This window comes from Phascolarctos cinereus, unplaced genomic scaffold (assembly GCF_003287225.1).
Source record: "Phascolarctos cinereus isolate Bilbo 61053 unplaced genomic scaffold, phaCin_HiC Scaffold_1;HRSCAF=81, whole genome shotgun sequence".
Taxonomy (NCBI): domain Eukaryota; kingdom Metazoa; phylum Chordata; class Mammalia; order Diprotodontia; family Phascolarctidae; genus Phascolarctos; species Phascolarctos cinereus.
The window spans coordinates 289,070,915-289,093,252 of NW_027555514.1; the positions used below are offsets into that span (position 1 = coordinate 289,070,915).

The 22,338-nt window shown below is 51.2% G+C and overlaps 1 protein-coding gene across 19 annotated transcripts in view; it reads left to right on the forward strand.

The window, feature by feature from the left end:
• Nucleotides 1-22,338, forward strand: part of IL17REL (interleukin 17 receptor E like) — a 57,186-nt gene that overhangs the window by 20,542 nt on the left and 14,306 nt on the right. For 11 of the 19 annotated variants that reach the window (XM_078148014.1, XM_078148016.1, XM_078148011.1 and 8 more), the window contains 12 exons: nt 578-687; nt 1,549-1,663; nt 3,349-3,393; nt 4,153-4,328; nt 4,689-4,814; nt 6,431-6,485; nt 6,898-7,061; nt 8,318-8,362; nt 12,244-12,301; nt 13,218-13,363; nt 14,031-14,102; nt 19,113-19,170. In XM_078148014.1, the coding sequence (XP_078004140.1) occupies nt 578-687; nt 1,549-1,663; nt 3,349-3,393; nt 4,153-4,328; nt 4,689-4,814; nt 6,431-6,485; nt 6,898-7,061; nt 8,318-8,362; nt 12,244-12,301; nt 13,218-13,363; nt 14,031-14,102; nt 19,113-19,170 (1,170 nt within the window). Of the gene's footprint in view, nt 1-577; nt 688-1,548; nt 1,664-3,348; nt 3,394-4,152; nt 4,329-4,688; nt 4,815-6,430; nt 6,486-6,897; nt 7,062-8,317; nt 8,363-12,243; nt 12,302-13,217; nt 13,364-14,030; nt 14,103-19,112; nt 19,196-22,338 lie in introns of all 19 variants that reach the window. The other 8 variants (XM_078148035.1, XM_078148041.1, XM_078148034.1 and 5 more) reach the window with 5 other exon arrangements.

The following is a 22,338-nucleotide window of genomic DNA, read 5'->3' on the forward strand; positions in this document are numbered from 1 at the left end:
GCAATCATGGAAACGTATTTCCACATTAGTCATGTTGTGAAAGAAGAAACAGAACAAAAGGGAAAAAACACAAAAAAAAACCAAAAAAAGGTGAAAATAGCACACTTCGATCTGCCTTCAGACTCCACAGTTCTTTCTCTGGACGTGGATAGCATTTTCCATCATGAGTCTTTTGGGATTGTCTTGGATCATTGCATTGCTGAGAAGAGCCAAGTCTATCCTAGTTGATCATTGCACGATGTTGCTGTCACTGTGTACAATGCCCTCCTGGTTCTTGGCTTGGGCTTTTCAACTTGTGCTATCAGGGCTCCTCTGAGCTCCAGGTGAAAGCTCCCTCCTTGTACCTTCTTCTTTCCCTTCTCCTCAGCACCCTGGACCTTCTCCATGTTTCCCCTCCAATGCAGTCTTCCGGTCAATCACATCCATGGCCTGAGAATCATCTTCTCTTGACCCATGGTTGGGGTTCAAGGGAGCCTGGAGGCCATGGTGGCAGGGAGGGGGGGCTCTGACTCCTTGCTCCCTGCCATGGACACCAGGAACCACACATGACACCCTGCTCACTTCCTCTTGGTCCTAGAAAGCCTTCGAGGTCTGGAGATCTGCCTGCTGTCCCTGGACACACAGGAGACAAGGTGTCACAGCACCAGGATTCCCAAAATCTCCAGCCGGAAGATGGTGGGCAGAATGGTGAGCTGGAGCATGGGGCCTGTCTGAGGAGGGGGAGAACAAAGGGAGAGAGATGGGCAAAGTCAGGGGCAGGAGCTCCCCAGGGCCCTTGGGCCTCTCACTGCCTCCCATCCACGGTGGCCTATTCCACCGTCGTGCCTAGAAATTCCCCACACCCAGAAAGCCTTCTCCCCTTTCTTTCTCACCCGTACGCTAAGGCAGTTGTCATACTGTTGCCTGAGATCCCCGGCTCTGGGTCTCCCTTGGTCTTCTCATGGCCCATTCTCCACCCAGTCTCTTCAGGGAACAGAAACCAAGAACCAAGTCACATCAAGAAGCATGCATTAAGTCCCTACTGTGTACCAGGCACTGTGCCAGCTGATACAAAGATTAAAAAACAACAACAACAACAACAACCCTAACCCTAGCCCTCAGAGATTTCCCTGCCACTGGGGAGAAGTAACACATCCAGAGAAAAGGAAACGCCAATTATAGGAACGTGTGGCAGCCTCATGTTCCTTCCAGCTCTCAATCCGTGATCCTGGCTCCAAAGGAGTGGTCACAGGGGAGGAAGCTAGAACCTGAGGGCAGCAGAAGAGGCTTGCGATAGGTGGCAGCGCTTGAGCTGAGCTTGGTGTTGGACGTTGGGCAATCGATGAGTGTCCGCTAGACTGGGGGCTCCCTGAGGACGGGGCCCTCTTCCTCTCCTTTGACTCATCACCAGCCAAGCTTAGCCCAGTGTTAAAAGCGGGGGGATTCCAGAGTGAGGCAGTGGCCAGCCCCCCAGGCTGCCCTCTCTCCCCTTCCCACATGTACTGAGTAGGAAGCTAGTGCTGTCCCTGTAGGGAGGTCCCTGGTGATGTTGTTGACATCTGGCCCCAGCTCCAGGTCCACTTTGACTGCTTCGAGGTGAGCGTCGCTCAGCACCTCTACGTCACCCTGAAGACCATCCCCTATTACTGTGAGGTCCAGATCAGCCGTGAGTACCGCGTGGAAGGTAAGGCTCTGCCAGGTGCTCTTCACAGGAGAGAGACCCCACTGGAAGCCAGCGCTTTGCTGAAATGGCATGATGGTGCCCTTTTCTTTTTTTAAAAAAATTATTTATTTTTAAGGCAATTGGGGTTAAGTGACTTGCCCAGGGTCACACAGCTAGTAAGTGTCAAGTGTTTGGTCTGGGGCTGTATTTGAACTCAGGTCCTCCTGACTTCAGGGCCGGTGCTCTATCCACTGTGCCACCTAGCTGCCCCTGATGGTGTCCTTTAAAAGTCTTGTTTTAGTCCATCAATCGACGAGCATTTATTAAGTGCCTACTGTGTGCTAGGCACTCAGAATATAAAAACAAAAGGGAAGCAGTCCCTGCCGTCAATGAGCTTGCATTCTCTCGGGAAAGAATGTGTGTACAAATCAAAGGAAATACAAAATGGATACAAAGTATTGGGAAAGTAGCGGTTGGGAAAAGCAGGAACATATGTGGAAGGCTGCCCTTGGGCTGAGCCCTAAAGGAAATGAGGACTTCTTAGAGGCAGAGATGAGGATGGGCAGCATGCCAGGCATGAGGCACAGCCATAGCAAAGACATGGAGGTGGAATATCTTATATTAGGCACAGTAAGAAGGGTGAGTTGACTGGACTAGTTTGTGAAGGGGAATAATTTGTAATGAGATTTTGAAAGTTGGCCCTTTGTTCAAGAGTGGTGTTGATTCTGTCATAGGACCCGATCCAATCCAATTGAATCATGAGAATCAGTAGGAAAGAATGTTTTGATTAAACAGACATTCACTTGACATCTTTCTCTCTCTCCAAGACCCTTCCACAGGCTGCCATTGGCTTTAGGGGAGGAGTTCTTAATCTGGGGCCTTTTATTAAAAAAAATTGAGAACTGTATTTTAATGTAACTGGTTTCTGTGGTAATCTCATGCACTAAACCCCACAATTCTGAGAAGGGGTGTGTAGGCTTCATCGGACTGCTCATATGGGCCAGGGTACAAGAAGGGTCAAGAGCCCTTACCTTACAGAGAAGGTTATCCACTTTCCTTAGCCAGCACAGAAATCAGAGCAAGGTAGTTATCAGGAGGGGAAAAGGGGGGAGTGTTGGGCTCCAGACGAAATCTTCATGGATTGCCCCCATCTCACACACACACACACACACACACACACACACACAGCCTCCTCACCAGCTTCCGGACAATCAGGAATCGCTTTGTGTGGGGCGCTGATGTCCTTCCTTGAGAAGGACTGTGATAGGCTGGGGAGCACAGAGATCATGCTACGTGAGTTTGCTGTGAAAGGCGCAGGGCTGCTTAGCCTGGGGAAGAGAAGCCCGCAGAGGAGTTGTCTTCGAGCCTGTGGGGACTGGCTCTGCTTGGCCCTCGCAGGCGGCAGCAGTGGATGGAGACAACATACGCTGAGGCAGGTTTCACCTCTGTACAAGGGACGCTTCCTACTGATTGGAGCTATCCCAGAGAGGAAAGCGCTGCCTCCAGAGACGTGGGGGTGGCTGAGGCCAGGGGTCAATCTGGGTCCAGGGTCAGAAGTTAGAGGTCAGGCCATAAGCAGGACAGACGTGCCAGCATATGGGTCTGATGGGCTTCTGCCTGTTGGTGCTGACGTGCCCCCACCTCTGATGAAGTGGATGGTGCTGAGGCCCTTGGTCAGGCTGAGAACCCCCACATGTATTTTGCAGACTGTACAGATGCTGATGTGGGAAGAAACATCCCAGCCTGCTTTGGTGAGTGATATGACTAGCTATGGTCCCAACTCTGTATTCCCTTTACCCACCTGTGCGCGGTATTGCAATCTTTCAGTAGCATAGACTCTGGGTACACCCTGCAGGGTCCCCTCTCCCCATCTAGCGGCTCTTGGGGGCTTCTACATCTCTGGCTTCCAGGGCCGTGGTAGAAATATCACCAGGTCTCTTGTCAGAGGGTCTGAATTCAAATCATGCCTCTCTCACTGACTTCTTGTGTAACCTTGGGCAAATCACTGCCATCCTGGCCTCAGCTTCCTCCCCTGTACAATGAGAGCATTCAATTGGATGATCTCTCCAGTTCTAAGCCCTAGGATTTAGAAATGACTCCCACCCCTTGTTTGGGAAAGGACAAACTTTGCTCCCTGCCATTGGGTGATTGAAAACATGGCTCCCTCCCCGCTGGCACAGGAGAGCGTGTGGCAGCTTCATGGCTCCCCCTCACAGCCCATTTCCAAGGCCCCTTCCTGCCCACTGTCTTCCTGGAAGGGCTTTTGGAAGAGGTGGAGGGGAGTGAGACAAGGGTAAACTGAGGTTCACAGAGGGGAAGCGTCTTGTCTACATCCCACCAGGACCAGGACTAGGAGATGATGAAAGAAGCCAGGATCCTTCTCCCAGCCTTGTGCCCTCGTGAGGGTTCAGCTGTGAACTGGGCCAGGATGGATCCCTTTCAGGGTCCTGGGATAAGGCTTACTCTGTGGCCCGCCAGGAGCATAGTAAGGACACCCCCCTCTTTGGAAGGAGTGGCTCTCCATCCTTCCCCTCTGTCCCCGCCAGCTGGGAGACTCAAATACACTGTTGACCATGCCCAGAAGACCATCAAGGTGCACTTTGCAGACATCCCTAGGAGTCAGGCCTACTACATCCGGCTATGTCTCAAGTGGTTTGCTTGTGAAGACTACAGCCCCCCAGTACTGGTGAGTCCAGACCACATTTGCGGCTGCAAGGCAGAGGGGAGCTCTCATCTCAGGCCGTGGGGGCCTTAGGGCAGAGGAGGGAGGTTCTCAGCTTAGGCAGCAGGGACCCCAGTGCAGAGGAGAGCTCTTAGCCCAGGCATTGGGGACCTAGGGCAGAAGGGACCTTAGCTCACCTTAGCTGGCCCAGAGCACACAAGAAAGGAGGTCCCAGAAGACTCTTGGGAGGTGCTCAGCACATAGACATATGGGAGATGGTTGCCACACGTGCAGTCCGCTCAGCACATAAGGTGGAGCTTGGTGCGCCCAAGGAGGACAGGGGCTGGGCGCACACACAAAAGCCTCTCAGCACCTCCATTTCAGGCACTGAGCACAGTGTTTTGGAATGAGTGGATTTCAGCTGACCCCTTGGAACAGGTGAATGTGGAGCAGCCTGGGAAGGCAGTGGCCCTGAAGTATTCGCAGCTCCTACCGTGTCTGTGTATCGAGGTCAGTGCACCCTCCCCACACCTGAGAACCTGCTGCCTCACCCTCCCCCCCAGCCTGGACTCCAGAATTGGCTCCCTGGGCAACCCTGGGCAATTTCTTCACTTATGAAATGAAAGGATCGGATTAAATGACCCTAACAGCCTTTACCAGATCTAACATTCTATAAATGTTTGACCCACCCTGAACACATCCTCCCCTTTCACATGATTCCTCCCCGGGGCCTCAGGCATCCTTGAGCTGAGTTCACCACAGTCTCAGGCCCTAAGAGCCTCCCAGAGGATCGATGGTTTGAAGCCACTTGGAATGACATACAACCTTGCCCCCATCAGGATGCCCTCCAGGGCTGTACTAGATAGTTGACCACTGTCCCTCAGGTGGGAAATCTGCCACCTCATCAGATAGCCTGCCCCAAGGTTTCACCATCCTCAGGGGCATGGAAATCCTCCCTGGCACCTCAGCTGAATCACCCCAGCAGGAGGCATTTAGGCAGATTCCCTCTGGTTCTGTCCTGGAGAAGCTCAGAAGGGCTCAGGCCTGTGTGTCTCAAAGTGCCTCAAGGAAACTCACACAAATCATTGGCGTTTCTACATGTCACTAACAAAGCCCAGCACCAAGAGATAGAAAGAGAAATTCTATTTAAACTTACTGTAGACACTATAAAATATTTGGGAGTCTACCTGCTAAAACAAACCCAGGAACTATATGAACACAATTACAAAACACTTGTCACACAAATAAAGTCCAATCTAAATAACTGGAAAAATGCCAGCTGCTCATGGGTAGGCTGAGCTAATACAACAAAAATGACAATTCAGTCTAAATTAATTTACTTATTCAGCACCATACCAATCAAACTACCAAAAATTATTTCATAGAGCTAGAAAAGACAATAACAAAATTAATCCGGAAGAACAAAAGATCTAGAATATCAAGGGAACTAACAAAAAGAAATGCAGAAGGTGGTCTAGTCGTTCCAGAACTTAGATTGTGTCATAAAGCAGCAATCATCAAAGCTGCTTGGTACTGGCTAAGAAAGAGAGCAGTCGATCAGTGGAATAGGGTAGGTATGCAAGACACAACGGTAAAAGACTGGAGTATCTGCTATTTGATAAATCCAAAGACCCCAGCTTCTGGGATAAGAACTTACTGTTTAACAAAAACTGCTGGGAAAACTGGAAAAGAGTATGGCAGAAACTAGGCAGAGACCAGCATCTTACAGCTAATAATACCATGGTAAAGTCAAAATGGGTGCATGATTCAGATATAAAGACTGAGACTATAAACAAAGTGCATCGATGATTTTTGGTTGCTCAGGGTTCACTGAGTCTGGTAGCATCACTTTCCATATTCCAAAGTGCAGCATCCCCTTTGATCCTCATAAAGTATGGCATGCAAGTGTTAGCACCATTTTGCAGATGAAGAAACTGAGACCCGGAGAGGACAGTAACTTGCCCATAGTCACCCAGTTAAAACTTGCACTCAGGTCTTCCCATTCCAAATACAGGTTCCCCTCTCTCCTGCCTTCCTGGGCACCCCTCTCGTTCCATCAATCTGTACTTGCAGGGAACATGGTGGAAGGTGCACTGAAACTGAGCTGACAATGCTTTCTCTGGCAGGGCTGGGCTGCTGTCCCTGATGCAGTGAGAATCCAGATTTGTCCCTTTGAAAATGGCAAGTAAGCAGCAGCCCTCAGAAGAGTGGCCCATTCTCTCCTCCTGCTGTTCCTTTCCCTCTCCCTCCTCCTGAGAGAGGCTTCCCCCAGCCCTGGGCTTCCTGGGTCCCTGGGCTCAGGATGAACCAGGGGGCCAGTCTCCATGTAGCACCAAGATGGATTTCTCTGTGGTCGTGGAACCGGGCTGGGTGGCCCAGGCCACCTGGAGAGGGGACCCTGAGACTGTGGCTTCATTAGTACCACCCTCTGTCTGCCCAGTGGGATGGGACTGGCTGGATGCTGGGTTGGCTTTGGTACTAAAGGCTGCCCAGGGGAGGGGGATCCTTAGCAGGGCTTGGAAGGGGAGGGGAGGGACAAGGGAGGAGCTGTTCTGTTTCTGACCCCTCTATGTGTATGTCTCTGTGTGTATAGACACCAGAATCCTGTGGGATTACATCTTCTACAACCCCTTCACCCAATCCCTGAGTTGGGAGCCCCCCTGCCCTGTCCAGGGCCAGGTCCACCTCTGTGGGATGTCAAAGACGGATGATCTGTGCTGGGAGCTGAGCCACACAGAACGGACAGTCCCAGGCAACGTGAGTGCAGGGGCCTCATGGCCCCAGGGCTTTCAGACTGTACAAGGTCTAGAGACTGCTGCCTGGCCTCTGCTGCTCCCAGCCGCTCACTTGGGAGTCAGAATGCAGCTGATCTGGGATTGAGCACTGTCTTGGGAGAGTCCACATGATGACGACTGATCAAACAAAGAGAATGTCTTAATTTCTTCCTATGTGCCAGATGCTAGGCTGGGCATTGAGGATGCTAAGGCAAAAAGAAATAGTCCCTGCCTTCAGGAGGCTGGTCATCAACCCATGGAGAAGACATGTAGGGATGTATGAGATATAGATATGCAGTGTTTATATATGCATATAACCTGAGCTCCAAAGTTCATTGGCATGCGATTCTCTCACCTCTGGTGGAAATCAAGGGCCTGGTCCTGTGTAAGGTCTGGGTGGGGGTGGAGGGGTAGGGGTGGGCTGGAGAAGGCAAGAGAGAAAGATAGATAGACAGATAAGTAGATAGACAGCTAGATAATGTAGATAGACTAGTAGATAGATAGATCTGTAGATAGATAGACAGACAGATAAGTAGATAAACAAGTAGACAGATAAGAAGGATGGAAAAGGTCAATTCTTCTGGCCAATGGCCTGACCTACCACAACTCCAAAGGGCCAGTGAGGAAGCATGCCATCTGGGTGGGTGGGTGGGGGGTGGCCTTTCCTGATCTGACCAGAGCCCCAGGGCTCAAACATACAGTCCTTTCACTAAAATCTTGTTCCAATGCTCTCAGACAGAAGTAACTCTTAAGAAGATTTCCAAGCAGGCCAGAGATATCAACAAATAAAACTTCCAGCCAGCAGGGGGGCTCTCTGGGGTCTCAGGAGCTCCTCCTCCCCGTTTGCCTGGGACAGGGTCCCAGGAAGATTGGCCCCAGCTCTGGACCTCATTGACCTTACTTGCTCTTGTCCCAGACATTTTGCCGTGTTGGGGCTTAACTCACACCTCCCCAGGACCCCCAGTTTCCTGCCCCACAGCACTCCTCTGTTCCTGAGCGAGAGGCAATGGACTCAAGATGCAGAATGAGTCACATTTTTGGACAAGGCCAATGGGGGGAATTTTTTTTGCTTGACTTTGCATGTCTGTTCCCAAGATTTTGTTTTTCTTTTTTCTTTTTCAATGAGAGGGTGGGGGAGGGGGTAGGAGGGGGAGAAAATAAATGCTTGTTAACTGAAAAAAATTCAAGCAAACAATGCCAGTTCCCTGATAGTCATCAAATGTCTCCTTTTTCTTGCAGGTGCATTACTTGCAGGTGGACCCACAGCCCTGGCTTTGTATGAAGGTGAGTCAGTGGCCACCCCCCTGGGACAGCCCACATGTGAACTGGGCGGGGAGCAGGGGTAAAAGCATGGACTTGCTGGTGTGACTTGAACCTTCCAGTTCTTCAGCAAACCCCTTCCTCAATTAGGAGGGGCAAAGGACAAAGGAGAAAGGCTGTGAGACAGACAGTCTACATCTGGCTTAGGACAGCACTGGGGAAGTTAGAAGCTCTGCTCAAGTTCATGGCCATAGGCACATGTCCAAGGTGACCCAGGGCTCCAAGGCTGGTGCTTCAGCCTCTTGTTTCTGACAAATACGATGTGATGGTGACGATGATGAATTCCCCACGGCTTATCCAGGATCCCAAAGCCAGTCAGTGGAAGAAGCAGAATTTAATCTCAGGGCTTCTGAGTCCAAGATCAGGGCTCAATTCACTGCACCACACTGCCTCCTGAACAGATTTTAGTGAATAGCTGAATATCACATCTTTGATTGGAGGGAGGAAAGTCTTTGGGCTTCTCTGTGAGGGGACCTAGATCACGCATTTCTGTCTGAGAAAAACAGACAGTGGAGAAGGACATGGCAAACCACTCAAGTACATTTGCCGAGGAAACCTCAGATGGGGCTGTGAAGAGTAGGACATGACCGGAATGACAAAACAACAGCAAATGATCTGGGAGAAGGGGCCGACGCATTGGACAACAGAGGTCAGGTCCAAAACGCATTTCAAAAGCCAGACCTTTGTCCAGCTTTGTCCAGCCCCTAGTAAGGTGAAGGGTCTTGAGATCATTGCTTCTCTGGAACGTTATCTGGTTTGGCTGAAGGAACCAGGGATGTTGAACAAGGGGCAAGGGAAGACTGATGTCTTGGAGCTTTCTCCAAGGGCAGCTGTGTAGAGAAGGGATTTGATTTCTTCTGCTTGGTCTCAGAGCCCAGAGCCAGGAAGCGTAGCTGGAAGCCAGCCATTTCCCAACAGTCAGAAGCAGGCTGGGCCTCCTCAGCAGCGGGGAGTTTCCTCCATCTCCACCATGTCTTTAAGCAGAGGCTGGCTGACCGTTTGTCAGGGGAGGGCTCAGGAGGATTCTTGTTCCAGTCTGGGTTGGGCTCACGGCTGAAGGGATTCAGAGAAGAGATGCAGGTTCTAAAGAATCTCTTTTTACAGACACAGGCATATGGGACAGAGGTAACAGGCCGTGTGTGCCTTGCTAACGCTGCCAAAAATGTTGGGACGGTGGGAGGAGGGGACCGTGGCAGCCCTTTGGAGGCAGCCTGCCCAGGGCCCACTCTCCTTCAGTGGCCTAACCTGTCCAGGTAGGGGCTTGAACACCTTATCCTGGTGACCAGGTTTTGATCTGGCCTTGGCATCTCGACCAGGGCAAGTTACCACACCAGAAGGGCTATGAACATTTCAGGCAGAAGCTTGAGTGAGGAGTGGGTTCTGAAAGTGCTCCACTCCCCCAACCCTTAGTCTGGGAACCTCATTCTGTACACCCCTGTGTGGAGCTGATGGGCCTTCCCAGGCTTTTACCCCAATAGGTTACTTTATGTTACTGTTTAGTCATTTTTTTAGTCACGTCCGACTCTCTGTGACCCCATCTGGGGTTTTCTCGGCAAAGATACTGGAGTGATTTGCCATTTCCTTCTCCAGCTCATTTTACAGATGAAGAACTGAGGCAAACAGGATTAAGAGACTTGCCCAGGGTCACACAACTAGGAAGTGTCCCAGATTATAGCTTGCTAAATTGATAAGGACACAGAAATATCAGAAAGCACAGAGCAGAGCCCAAATCCCTGGGGCACTCCACTGGACATCTCCTTCCCCAAAGATCTTGAATCACACTGAATGCTACTCTTTGGGTCTGATTGTTCAGCCAATTCTGAATCCAGCCAACCGCATTATCATTCTACCCTCTTTCCATCATATCGATAAAATCATAAGAGATGTCAAATGATTTGCCAAAGTCCAGGTGAACTCTCTCTACAGCATCCCAGTGGCTTCTAGTCTAGTGACTGTTGCCAGAAGAAATTGATCAAACCAGGCCGGCCCTTGTGATCACTGCTACCCTTCCAGATGTTTCCTCTTCAATCCATCAATCAGTTAACAATCAACAGTTCTCACGCTCCCATGATACACCAGGCATTGTGCTAAGTGCACAAGAGATATAAAAAGAGGAAAAAGACAGTCCCTGCCCTCATTGAGCTTCCAATCTAATGAGGGAGATAAGAAACAAAGTGAATATGCCATCTACAGGATGAATAGGAAATAACTAAGAGAAGGAAGGCAGTACAATTGACAGGGATTGGGAAAGGTTTCCTGGAGAAGGCAAAGTTTCAGTTGGGACTTGAAGGAACCCAGAGAAGTCAGAAGCCCAAGATGAGGAAGGAGATCAAAGAGAAAAGAAATAAGGAGGGGGATCGCCAGAGAAAGTGCCTGCAGCTGAGAGAGGGGGGGGTTTGTTCACGCAGCAGCCAGCAGGCCCAGCCTCGACCCTGACCTTTCAGATTCAGATCACCATTGCCTGCTAGGCATCTTGACATGGATGCCCCGTAGGCATCTCAGACTCGGTGTGTCCAAAACGGAACTCATTCTATTTTCACCCAAACCCTCCCTCCTCCCAATTTCCCTGTGTTTATTGACGCTGCTGCTATTCCCTGTCAGCCACCCAGATTCGTGCCTGTCACATTGTCCTCTGCTTCTTCCTCTTACCTCATGGCCTAATCTTGCCCCTGTGATGTCTCACATCTGAGCCTCTGTTGGTACAGCCACCCGGCCACCTCAGTCCAGGCCCTTTCACCTCTGGCCCACATCACTGCAGCAGCTTTCTCATTGGTTTTCTCCCCAAGCAAGTCCATCCTTCACACCACTGCCAGAGTGATTTTTCTTCTGTCACTCTGACCATGTGAATTCCCTCCTCAACAACCTTCAGTAGCTCTCTCTTGCCTGTAGGATAAAGCACGAACTCTTCTCTTCCCATTTTTACAGCACAGCCTTGCTCCAGCCTCGTCGGATGTTACTGTCCCCTCCTTCGTTTTGGGATCCAGCCTCACATGCTTCTCCTGCCTTCCTGCCTTTGCCATCCCTCCTGTCTTCCACCTCCCATTCCCCCTTGCTTCCACTCTCTTCCTGGTCTTTCCCGAGCCAGCCCACCCCACCCCCAACTGCTACTTTGTACTTGACTCCTCCCCCAAACTCCCTTGTATGCATTTTGTATCCACCTCTAAGTTGTTGCTGTCTCCCCTACAGCGATGAGAGCTCTGTCCTCGGAACCCCAGTACCTGGCATACAGAGGGTGCATAATACTTGTTGATTGATTACAGAATCATGCCATGCTCTTGCATTTCTCCATCACTGGCCGGCCTCGTTTTCATCTTCTGTACAAACAAGTGTTCTAAAATGGAAATTGGTAGGAGAGCTCCTGCTGCCTCTACGTGGCTTCCTTTAGACAATTCCTTTCTCTCTCCTCGGTGGAATTCTTGCTTTGAGGGGCTTTAGTTTCATTTTTGAAAGTTTCCCATCCCTCCTTAGCTCACTTCCCCATCAGAATTTTAGGCAGTGAAATTCCATTGAGGCTTCTCCCCTTTGAAACCAGCCTTCTAAAAATCCAGGACACGCCTTAGCCGGAGGTACTCAAACAGCGTGGCTCATTCCAGGCTCCTGGCTCCAAGTCCGGGGGCCACTCCTCACACTCCCCTGCTCCTAGACAGCCCCCCTCCCTCTTTGAACCTCATTTTCCCCTTGTGTACAATGAAGGGACTGTGTCAGAAGACCACTGAAGGCCTGCCCCGCTTTGTCAGTGGAGGTGTCCATTCTGCTTGCAGGTCCTGTGAGGGCTTTGTGGGACAGTCTTTGGCTTCCCTCAAGGGGCCTGCTCTACCTCTCCTTCCCTCTCTCTCTCTCCCCAGTTCACAACCCTGCAAGGCTCTTGGGTGAGATGTCCCTTTGCTGACGGAAGCTTTCCAGGTAATTGCCCAGTGTTGGGTCCGCAGCCTAGCAAATGGCCCCTTCGTCTTCCCAGGGGGTGGAGGGATGGGTGAGCTGGCTCAAGGAGGGCTTCTTGCTGCAGTGAGAACCTGCCTTCTCACTTTGTGGCCTCTGATTGTTTCCACGGAGGTAAACGTATTAGTGTACGATTTTTGAGCTTCAGGGACCAGGCATTCGTCCACTCAATGAACATTGGTTAAGTGAGAGTGCATGCGGAGCCTTCTTTACTGGAGGCACACGGAGGAGATACAAAGTTGCACTGGGGCTCCCCCCCCTTGCACTCACAGAGCTCGCAGTCTTGTGATCTGCTGTACCTCCTCGCACCCAGACGTTGTTTTCATTTGTATTTAGTGTGCACATGGGATCCCCTCCGTAGAGTGGAAGCTTCTGGAGGGCAGGGGAGTGGCTGGTCTCTGTTATTATGGCCACAGCTCCTAACCCTGTGCAGGCACACATCAGAAATGTTTGTTGGTCCACGACATACAAACGCCAGTAACTGTATCGCGCAACCTTGTGTTGGCAGTATGTCAGGGAGAGGCACAGGGGCAGCCACCAAAGGGGTGACCCTGGAGGGCGTGGCTTTGGAATTGGATTTAAGGGACAGGAAGGGATCTAGCCAGCAAAGAGGGAAAGGGAGGGCACTGCCAGCAGAGCCAGGCCTGCTCCCATTTTTGAAAGGGAAGGAGTGATTTTCCTTGAAGGACTTTAGCGCATCTCAGGCCTCATGGATGGAGACAGGGTAACGGTGGGGGCAGTGCTGGGCATGGAAGGAAGAGTCCAGGGCTCCAGGCCAAGAGTGGGCAGAGGAGGCCGGGCTCAAAGGGGGCAGGGAGCCCCCACCTGTGCCTCATGCCATGTGACCATCATGTGGGGACCACCCTGGGCTCATGATCAGGCTGGAAGATGAAGATTCATCAGTTACCGGACAAGTTCCGGGCCTCCTTCATCTCGAGGATCCCAGCCCGCTTCCAGGTGCAGCTCTGCAACCGGACTGAGCCTTTCCACTGTCACGTGCTTGAGACGATCTCTGTGGGCTCACAGGTGAGCTGGGAAGGAGGGACGCCAACCCCTGGCTCAGACCCGAGGACAGGGCCCTGGATACACACTGACACAGTCAAACATTCACATACCCACAGTGTCCTAACTTCTTCTAAACTCCTGGAGCCCTCCGAGGTCCTCTGCCTACAGGAAGCCTTCCCTCATTGCTCTGGCCCGGGGGCTCAGTCATGCCAGGGACAGGCCAGAGGACTTATGTGCTGGAGTTTGGAGAGGTTAGACAGCCCCTCGACTGTGGGACCTTTCCTGGTCCCTTTGCCAATCCCTCTGCTGGCACCCAGGGCCGAACCCCAGGCCGTTCTTGAGTCCCTATACTAAAGCAATTAGGGGAGGCTTCCCAGAGGAGAGAGGTTTCCTTGTGGAGTTGAACCTGAGGGGGAGGAGTGCTCACACACATGTGGAGCTGCACATGGGTAGACAGGGGTGTGCCGTGGTGCTTGTGTGTGTGGGTGGGTTTGTGGCACAAGCTGGATCCTGTTACAATCATGGACCTGCTGAGCAGGGAAAAGCTCGTAGGCCCCTGAGGCAGCTGGGAGCTGACAGCTTGGGGATTGATGGAGAAGAGGAGGAGAGGCTGAGGCTTCCCTGGGACCTGGGGGGAGGTGCTTGGGTGGGCTGGCTGGACCCATGTGACTGCTTTTCTCTGCCCCAGGGAGATGCGGATGCCATCGGCCACGTTGACATCCCAGTGGCGGAGGTCTGCTCCCCAGATATCTGCATCCAGGTGCGTCCGTTTCCTCCTATGGTTGAGACAAGGCCCTGCACCCGGGAATGGGCCCCACCGGCTGCTCCTTCTTGGGAGGGCCTGGCCCAGTCTCTGGCAGATCCAGACTGGCGGTCTTTCTTTTGTTCATTCATTCCTAACACTGCTTACATGCCTCCTGTATGCAGAGCCCAGTGCTGGAGACTGGGAGAGACACAAAGTTTAGCACCTCATGGTGCTCACTCTCTAGCTGGAGAACAAGACAGGAACACGGATAGCCATACAATGTACATGACTAAAACTGAGAAAGCTTGTGGGTGGCAGAGCTAGAAGTGATCCGAGGTCTGATCCTCCTCAGCAAGAAGGGGGAGACTCAAGGGCTGAGGCTCCACCACAGACATGCGAGCTTGATGGGGGGAGAGGTAGGGGAGGGCCCGGAACACCCAGAGCTGGGCAACCTGTGCTCTAGTCCCCAAAAGAGATGAAGGGCTGCAAGTCAGTATCTCTGATCTAGCCAGCTGAGGCTGGGTTCAGAAGCAAAGCCCCTTCTCTGGACACTCTGGAGGAGGAGGCTGAATCTCACTTCACTCATCCTTTCCCACCCCACCTGGATACACAAAAAGCACATAAATAGAAAACAGCAAGTAACCTTGTTTAGCCAAGCAAACAGAAATCAGAGAAATTGCTGAAATGAGATCATACCAAAGAATATACAACAATGAATGGGCTCTTCAGCTGACAGAGAGATGAGACCTCAGCTCAAACCTAGAGACAGAGACAAAGACACAGAGAAAGATAGGAGAGAGGCACAGAGAGGGAGGGAGGAGGGAGAGAGATGAGAGAGACAGAGACAGACAGAGAGAGAGAGGGCTAGGAGAAAGACACAGAAAGGGAGGAGAGAGGTCAGAGAGACAGAGAGACGGAGAGACAGAGAGGGATAGGAGAAAGACACAGAGAGGGAGAGATGAGAGACAGAGAGAGAGACAGGGAAAGATAGGAGAGAGACACAGCAGGGGAGGGGGAGGGAGAGAGATGAGAGGGAGGAGAGGGAGGGAGGGAGGGAGGGAGAGAGAGAGAGAGAGAGAGAGAGAGAGAGAGAGAGAGAGAGAGAGAGAGAGAGAGAGAGCTGGGGCCAATGTGAGCCATTCCAAATTCTCTCTCTCTCTCTCTCTCTCTCTCTCTCTCTCTCTCTCTCCTCTCTCTCTCCTCTCTCTCTCTCTCTCTCTCGGTTTGAGCTGAGGTCTCATCTCTTTCCCAGGAGAATATCTAGAGCCAACTGGGTAAGTCTGTCATGCAGGTAGGCGGCAGCACACAGCATTCTCTCTACCGAGTCTCATCTCTCTCTGCATATGCAGGAGGATTCAGTGTACCCCAGGCTTGAGAGAGAGCTGAGTCCCAACTCTGTAGGATCGCACCCTTTGGGGAGTTCATCTGGCTAAAAAGAATCATCTTCACCAAGTAGATGTCCAGACTGCTGAGCCAGTCCCAGGGAGGAGGAACCTCACCCCTTCTCCATCTGGCCTTGGGGAAGCTCTGCTTGGCATCTGGCTTAAATTGGAAACACCCCCTCTTTGCTCACACTCTGCCCTCTGGGTCAAACACAACAAATCTAATACTGGGGGTCTCACTGATGTCCCCCCCCAGCTTTTTTTCCAGGGTGTTACATGCTAAGTATATTAGAGAGTTTTGTAATTACCAAGGCTTGTGAGGCCTGAGGAGGAGGCCACAGGCTCATAGGAAAAGAGCCTGAAGGTACCACTTGTCTAACCCTCTCATTTTACAAAGTGGGAAACTGAGGTCCAGGAAGGCTTAGTGGTTTGCTCACACAGGTAAGTGACAGAGATAGCCTTTGAAAGCATTCCTCCAGCCAATCTCTTTGTGGGAGCCTGGGCTGGGGTGCTCATCGTATGATACAGTCATAGCCAAGGTCATAGCAGAATGGGATACTGTAGCCTATGCAAAAGGGCTTCTTGGAGGAGGTGGCCTTCAAAGAGAGCAGAAATTCAATAGGTTAAAGGGGCGGGAAGGCACTCCAGGCATGAGGAATGGCCTGAGCAAAGATGTGGAAGCAGAACAATTTAGGGAGTGTTTGGGGGCAGAATTGTCTAGTGTGACCCGATTAGAGAGTGTGTGAAAGGGGGTAATGTGAGAGAGAAGCCAGAAAGGTAGGGTGGCACCTGAGCTGGATGGGCTTTAAACACTGAGTAGAAGAGTTTGGCCTTGGCGCGGTAGTTAATAAGGAGCCCCCAGAGATCTTGGAGCAGAAGAACAACTTCACTGAATTTTTCTGACAGTGTTTGAGGGACCAATGCAGGAAGGAAAGAGGAGGGATTGGGGGAGGGGGGAAGACCTGATAGGAAGTGATTGTGAAAGGTCAGGGGCCTGGTAGCCATGGGGAATATGTACTTATCAGATGCCTAATATGTGCCCCGCACTGTGATAAGCACTTTATAAATATTATCTCATTTGAGCGTCACAACAACCCTATAATAAGGCAGGTGCCGTTATTATCTCTGTTTTACAGTTGAAGAAACTGAGGCAGACAGAGGTCAGATGACTTGCCCAAAAGATATCACAGAAGTGGGTTCCACAAAGCTCTGTGACTGACTGGGGGTGGGAGGTGAAGGGGAAGGAGATTGCCAAAGGCAGACAACTATTCATCTACCTGTTTGGTTGAATCTAACTTAGTCTTCTTTGGAATCTAGCCCTAATTCTTGAGCCTGCTTTAAGCCCTTTGCTCCTGGATAGGGGTGGGACGGCAATCTGTTCTAGGGAGTCACTGTGACAGTCACTGGAGACTACATAGCAGTCCAAGGTCTCCTAAGGGCTACTCTACAGGTGGAAGACAGTGGCAGGAGGTGTAGACAACAAATACCTGGCTGAGGGTCCTCTTCCCAGCCTTGTTATCCTATTAGTGATCCAGCAGGGACCCTGGGACCTGGGGACCATTTCTGACCTAGCCAGGGTTTTAGAGGCTTTCCTGCCCTGCTCTTTGGACAAGAAAAATCAGGAAATGATGAGCATGGAGTTCCAGCTCCCTGTGCTATCCCTCAGCCTCCCCCAGCCCAGAAGGAGCTTTCCCTCCCCTGCTTTGACCTCAGAGCCCTCCCTTGGCACAGAATGTGTCCTGCCTTGTGACATCTCATGTGGTTTGCCTCCAGGAGCTCGTAGAGGAAGGAAAACAAAGGCGGTGGATGCCAGAGTCAGGGTCCAAGACAATTTTCATGCCAATCTTTGGAATAATTGATGAAACAATAAGCCGAATCTCATAAAGTGGTATTTAATTCAATCAACAAGCATTTATTAAGAGATTAATGTAAAGTCCTTTCTGTTTCAAAAAGACATCTGTATAAACCAAGAGTGGAGAAGAGGGCCTAGATAGTGGTTCAGAGCCAGAAAGACTGGGGCTTTTCAGGGACTCCTGGGCACACAGTATGACACAACAGACCCCCAAAGCAAAGGCAAACCTGGGCTACATTAAAAGAGGCTCCATGTCCAGGACTACTGAGGCATAGTGGAAAGGGTATTGGCTCTGGAGTCAGAGGGCCTGAGTTCAAATCCTGACTGCCACCTATGACCTGTATCACTTAACTTACCTAGACCCCAGACTCTTCATCTGTAAAATGAGAGGGGTTGGATTTGAAGGCTTCCTTCCAACTCTGATTCCCTGGTCCTATAGGGAGATGATCCATTGTCCTACTGTACTTTGCCCTGTTCAGACCCCATGTGCCATCTTGGGCTCTGCTGTGTGCCACATTTTTTTTCTTGGTAACAAATTTACTTATTTTTAGTTTTTGACATTCACTTCCATAAGATTTTGAGTTTTAAATTTTCTTCCTCCCCCCAAGACAGCGTGCAATCTGATGCCGGCTCTACTTATACATTCATATTAAGTATATTTTCATATTAGTCATGATGTATAGAAGAATTAGAACTAATGGGAGAAACTACGAGAATGAAGCAATAAAACAAAACAACAAAAGAAAAGGAGAGCCAATTGTGCGCTTCCATCTGCACTCAGACTCCAGAGTTCTTTCCCTGGGGGTGTGTAGCAATTTCCATCATCAGTCTTTTGGAGTTGTCTTACGTTCCTGTTTTGCTGAGAAGGGTTAACTCTGTCAAAGTCAGCCATTGCACAGAGTGGCTGTCACTGTGTACAATGTTCTCCTGGTTCTGCTCACTTCACTCAAAATCAGTCTATACAAGTCTTTCCAGGTTTTTCTGAAGTCCACCTGCTCATCATTTCTTATGGAACAACAGTATTTTGTTACATTCATATACTACAACTTGTTCAGCCATTCCCCAATGGATGGGCATCCCCTCAATTTCCAGTTCTTGGCCACCACTAAAAGAGCTGCTGTAAATATTTTTGTACATGTGGGTCCTTTTCCCGTTTTTATGATCTCTCTGGGATACAGCCCTAGAAGTGCCAGTGCTGGGCCAAAGGGTATTGTGTGACACATTTTAGGAAAGGACCTTAAGAAGCCTAAGGGAAATCCAGAGAAGACAGGCATAAGTTCATGCCCCTTGAGCATCATTTGGAGGATGAAAGGCTGTTTAACCTTGAGAAGAGCAGGCTTCAGGGAGGGAGGGATATCTGCCTTCTGGTAACTGAAGGGTCTCCTTGGAGAGGTGGGATTAACTTTGTTCTGCCCAAGGGGAAGAACTGGAAGCCAAATGTAATCCTGAGAGCTGTCCTAAAATGAAGTATGTGGGGGCCTGCCCTCGAGGCATCTTTAGGGATGTCAGAGGGTGATTGAGTAGGGAAAAAAAAACAACCCACTGTCCCTGAAGTCAGGAAGGGTCCAAGTTCAAATCTCTATCCCTCACTTATTAATTGTGTAAAGCTGGCCAAGTCATTTCCCCTCTGGGTCTCAGTTTCCCCCTGTAAAACAGAGACACTCATCATACCTGTAAACCCCCCCTCACTGGGTTACTATGAGGATTGAAGGAGGTAATGTGGCTGATAAAGTCTTAGAGTAGTTTGTACTTTTGAACAGAAGAATAATCATCTTTGTTGGGTCTCCACAGGGCTGGAGGACAGATGTGGATTACTCAGTTCCTGAACAGATGTGTGACATCAGATGCAGTGAGTGGGGATGTGTGACTGTTGGGTAAACATTCTTTATCCCAGAGTTCCCCAAGGGAGCCCCTAGCTGGGTGACATAGCCCTGCCCTTAAGGTCCCCCACCAATCTGAGGGGTGACAGCCCTGCCCTCAGGGAGTCCCCCATCTGAGAGGTGACAGCCCTGCCCTCAGGGAGCCTCCTTTCTGAAGGGGAGATATAGTGGGGGTGAGATTGGGGCAGGGGAATAACAGGAAACCAGACCTTCTGAGTACCTGCTCTGTAGAGATCTGGAAATGAGGCATATTCTCAGGGCCTGACATCTTTTGTCTCTGTTCTGAAAGCCTTGAGGCCCAAGGAGAGGTCGAGAAGGGGTGTCTCCTGTCCCTAGGGCATGATGTCTGAGGACTGGGCAGCAGAGAGCCAGATCAGGGTCTGGGGGAGAACTGGGCCTCTGCTCTGGACCCAGAAAGACCTGCTGTGGATGTGGGGCAGCCCTGGTGGCCACAGACATCTTAACCTGGGCTCCCAGAGGCTAAGGCTGATACCTTGGGAATAGCTGGGGCTTGGCCACTTAACTTTAACCTGTGGTGTGTGGGGAGGTATCCAGTGCTGTGGGAAGGGCCTAGGAAGATCCTCTGTCCTCCCACCCAGCCCCTCCCCATATTTCCTGATACTTAAGGACTGCCCCCTACCCACTGTGCCCTCTATAAGACAGAGGCTTCTCTTCCCCAGGGAAGGCTGGGGTTCAGAGGGGTTTGGACAGCCCTAAGAAGGCGTGGGGACCTGGCTTTCATTGGCAAAGGGCTGGGCCAGAGCTAGAAGCCTCCCCTGGATAGGAAGTAGGGTGAGATTCCTGGGGCTTAAGTAGGCATGGGGAGAGGAAGCAGGCACCATACAGCAGGGGAGCAGAGGACCCAAGGTGCAATCCCACCTCTGCCATTTACTACCAGGTGATTATGAGCAAGTCTTTGGGTCTTTGTACAATAAGTGGATTGCCCTCTGTGGTCTCAATGGTCTCTTCCAACTCCCCTCAAAATGGGTCTGCAGGCAGTGCCCAGGCGTCTGGTTCCCTGGGTCCTGGGGAGAATAGAAGGGGTGCCTGTGGTTGTTGGAGCAGTAGCCTGAGAGGCAGCAGCCCTAGGTTAGAGTCCTTAGCCCTCCCTGGTTCCTGTCCTCATTTTTCACCTCTATCCTGCTCCCAACAGCCTGCCATCTGCCTGAGCAGGCCAGAGGTTGATCTGGGATGAGCAGATGTATAGAAAATGTCTGACATGTGGGGGTGTGGTGGGGCTGGCACCCTGCCAGAGTGGGAGGTCCCTTTAGGACCATCTCCCGTGCAGGGCTCAAGGCTCATCCTCATGGAATGTGCCAGCCCAGCCCCTCCCCGCCCAGCTCTGGGGAGCTTGTAGCAGGCTTTCAAACCTGCAGGGGTAGGAGGGGCAGGAAGGGAAGGAAGGGAGCAGGTCTATGTGCTCCTTCCCTCGATGGTGCTGGAAGGAGGGGAGCAGACTAGCAAGATGAGGAGGCAGTGAAGGGGCAGGAGGTTGGGCATGTGTGTGACCCATCCACACCAGGGCTGGACCAGGTGACCCCAGATTCTCCCCCAAAGACCATTCTGGATCATTGCCCGAGCTCATTGATTCCAGCCCCATGGTACCCATTTGTTAGGCAAACTTCCTATCTGAGAGGTGACAGCTCTGTCCTCAGGGAGCACCCCCCATCTGAGATGGTGCAGAGGAGTGTAGAAGGGTCCACCAGTGACCTCAGGGCCTGGAATCCCCCCGTGTAGGTGAGGCTAAAGTCCTTCTTCATTGATTATTAGCCACCATTATCAATAGGACCCTCTTGGGTTTCTGTGGGGCCCCAAAGCCTGAAGTCAGTCAACAAACATTTATTAAGCACAAATCTAGGTCAGGTTATGTGCCAGGGCACTATGCTAAGCTCTAGGGATACAAAGAGAAACAAAAGACCGTCCTTGCTGTCAAAAAGCTCAGTCTAAGTTGAAGCAGAAAAAGAAACAATCCTTGTAATGCAGGGGCCAAGATGCTTTTGTTCACAAGAGCCCCCAAAGCTAAGGGAGTGGGAGTCCCCGAAGGGGCAGGCGTGGAGGGCTCGCCCGTCTCCGTGGGGACCCCACTGCAGCCTGAGCAGACCTCCTGGCACAAAGCCCCAGTGTGCTGGGCATCTGGAATTGATTGCTTCTTGTATCTGTCTATAGGGGCCCGATTTCACAAGCCTTTTCTTTGAATCCCAGGGGTACAGCTTTTGTCCTCTTGTTTCCAGAATCATTTTTCTCAGAAACTGGGGACAACAAGGACACATGCTCTCAGACTGGAGCCACGCCAAGTGATGACAAATCATGAGTCTCGGCTGTGACCTTGAGAGCCCCATCCCAGGTCCCACTCAGCCAGGAGGGAACCATTTCCTTGAGAGAGAGAGTGAGAGTGAGCTCAGGGATGCAGGAGCCATCGGGGCCTCTGTGGCCCAGCCCAGAGCAGGAGTGCCCTGGGTCAGGTCTCCTCTGCACTTATCCACTCTGGGACACCTTCCTGACCTCCAGCCTGAATCAGCCTCCCCCTTGCTGGATTTGCTCCCTAGAACACAGCTGATCCCTCCCCAGCCTCAGTCTTCCAAGTACCTGCAGACAGTTCTCAGGTGCCCCCTCAGCTTTCTTTTCACCCTAAACCTCCCAGGTGCCAAGTCCTTGCAAGAGATAATCACCAGGCTGACTGGCCTCTCCTGGACTCGCTCCAGATTCTCAATGTCCCACCTAAAACGTGGTGTCTAGGATTGAGCAGAACGGTCTAAATGCAGTCTGACCAGGGCAGAGAGCAGCAGAGGCATTGACTCACCCCCCTCCCCCGCCCCGGCTTCCTAGACCTCCTTCTACTTTACATTACAGCCCCTGAGTCCATAAGCTTTCTTAGTTGTCTCATCTCACTGCAAAGGCAACCAGTATGTGTTAAGCCTGGCGTCCACTAAGACCCTCAGATCTTATTCATTTCTTTCTTACCTCTTGGGGGCATACAAACAGCACATATGTACAAACACAGTACATGCTTAGCAAATGCCTCTCTCAATGTTTATCCCAGCTGGTCCGCATTAGGGTTGCCCTTGCCTTCAGAGGTGTGAGGTAGTGCAAAGAATTCCCACCTCCAAGTCAGGAGCCCCGGATTTGATTCCCTGGCC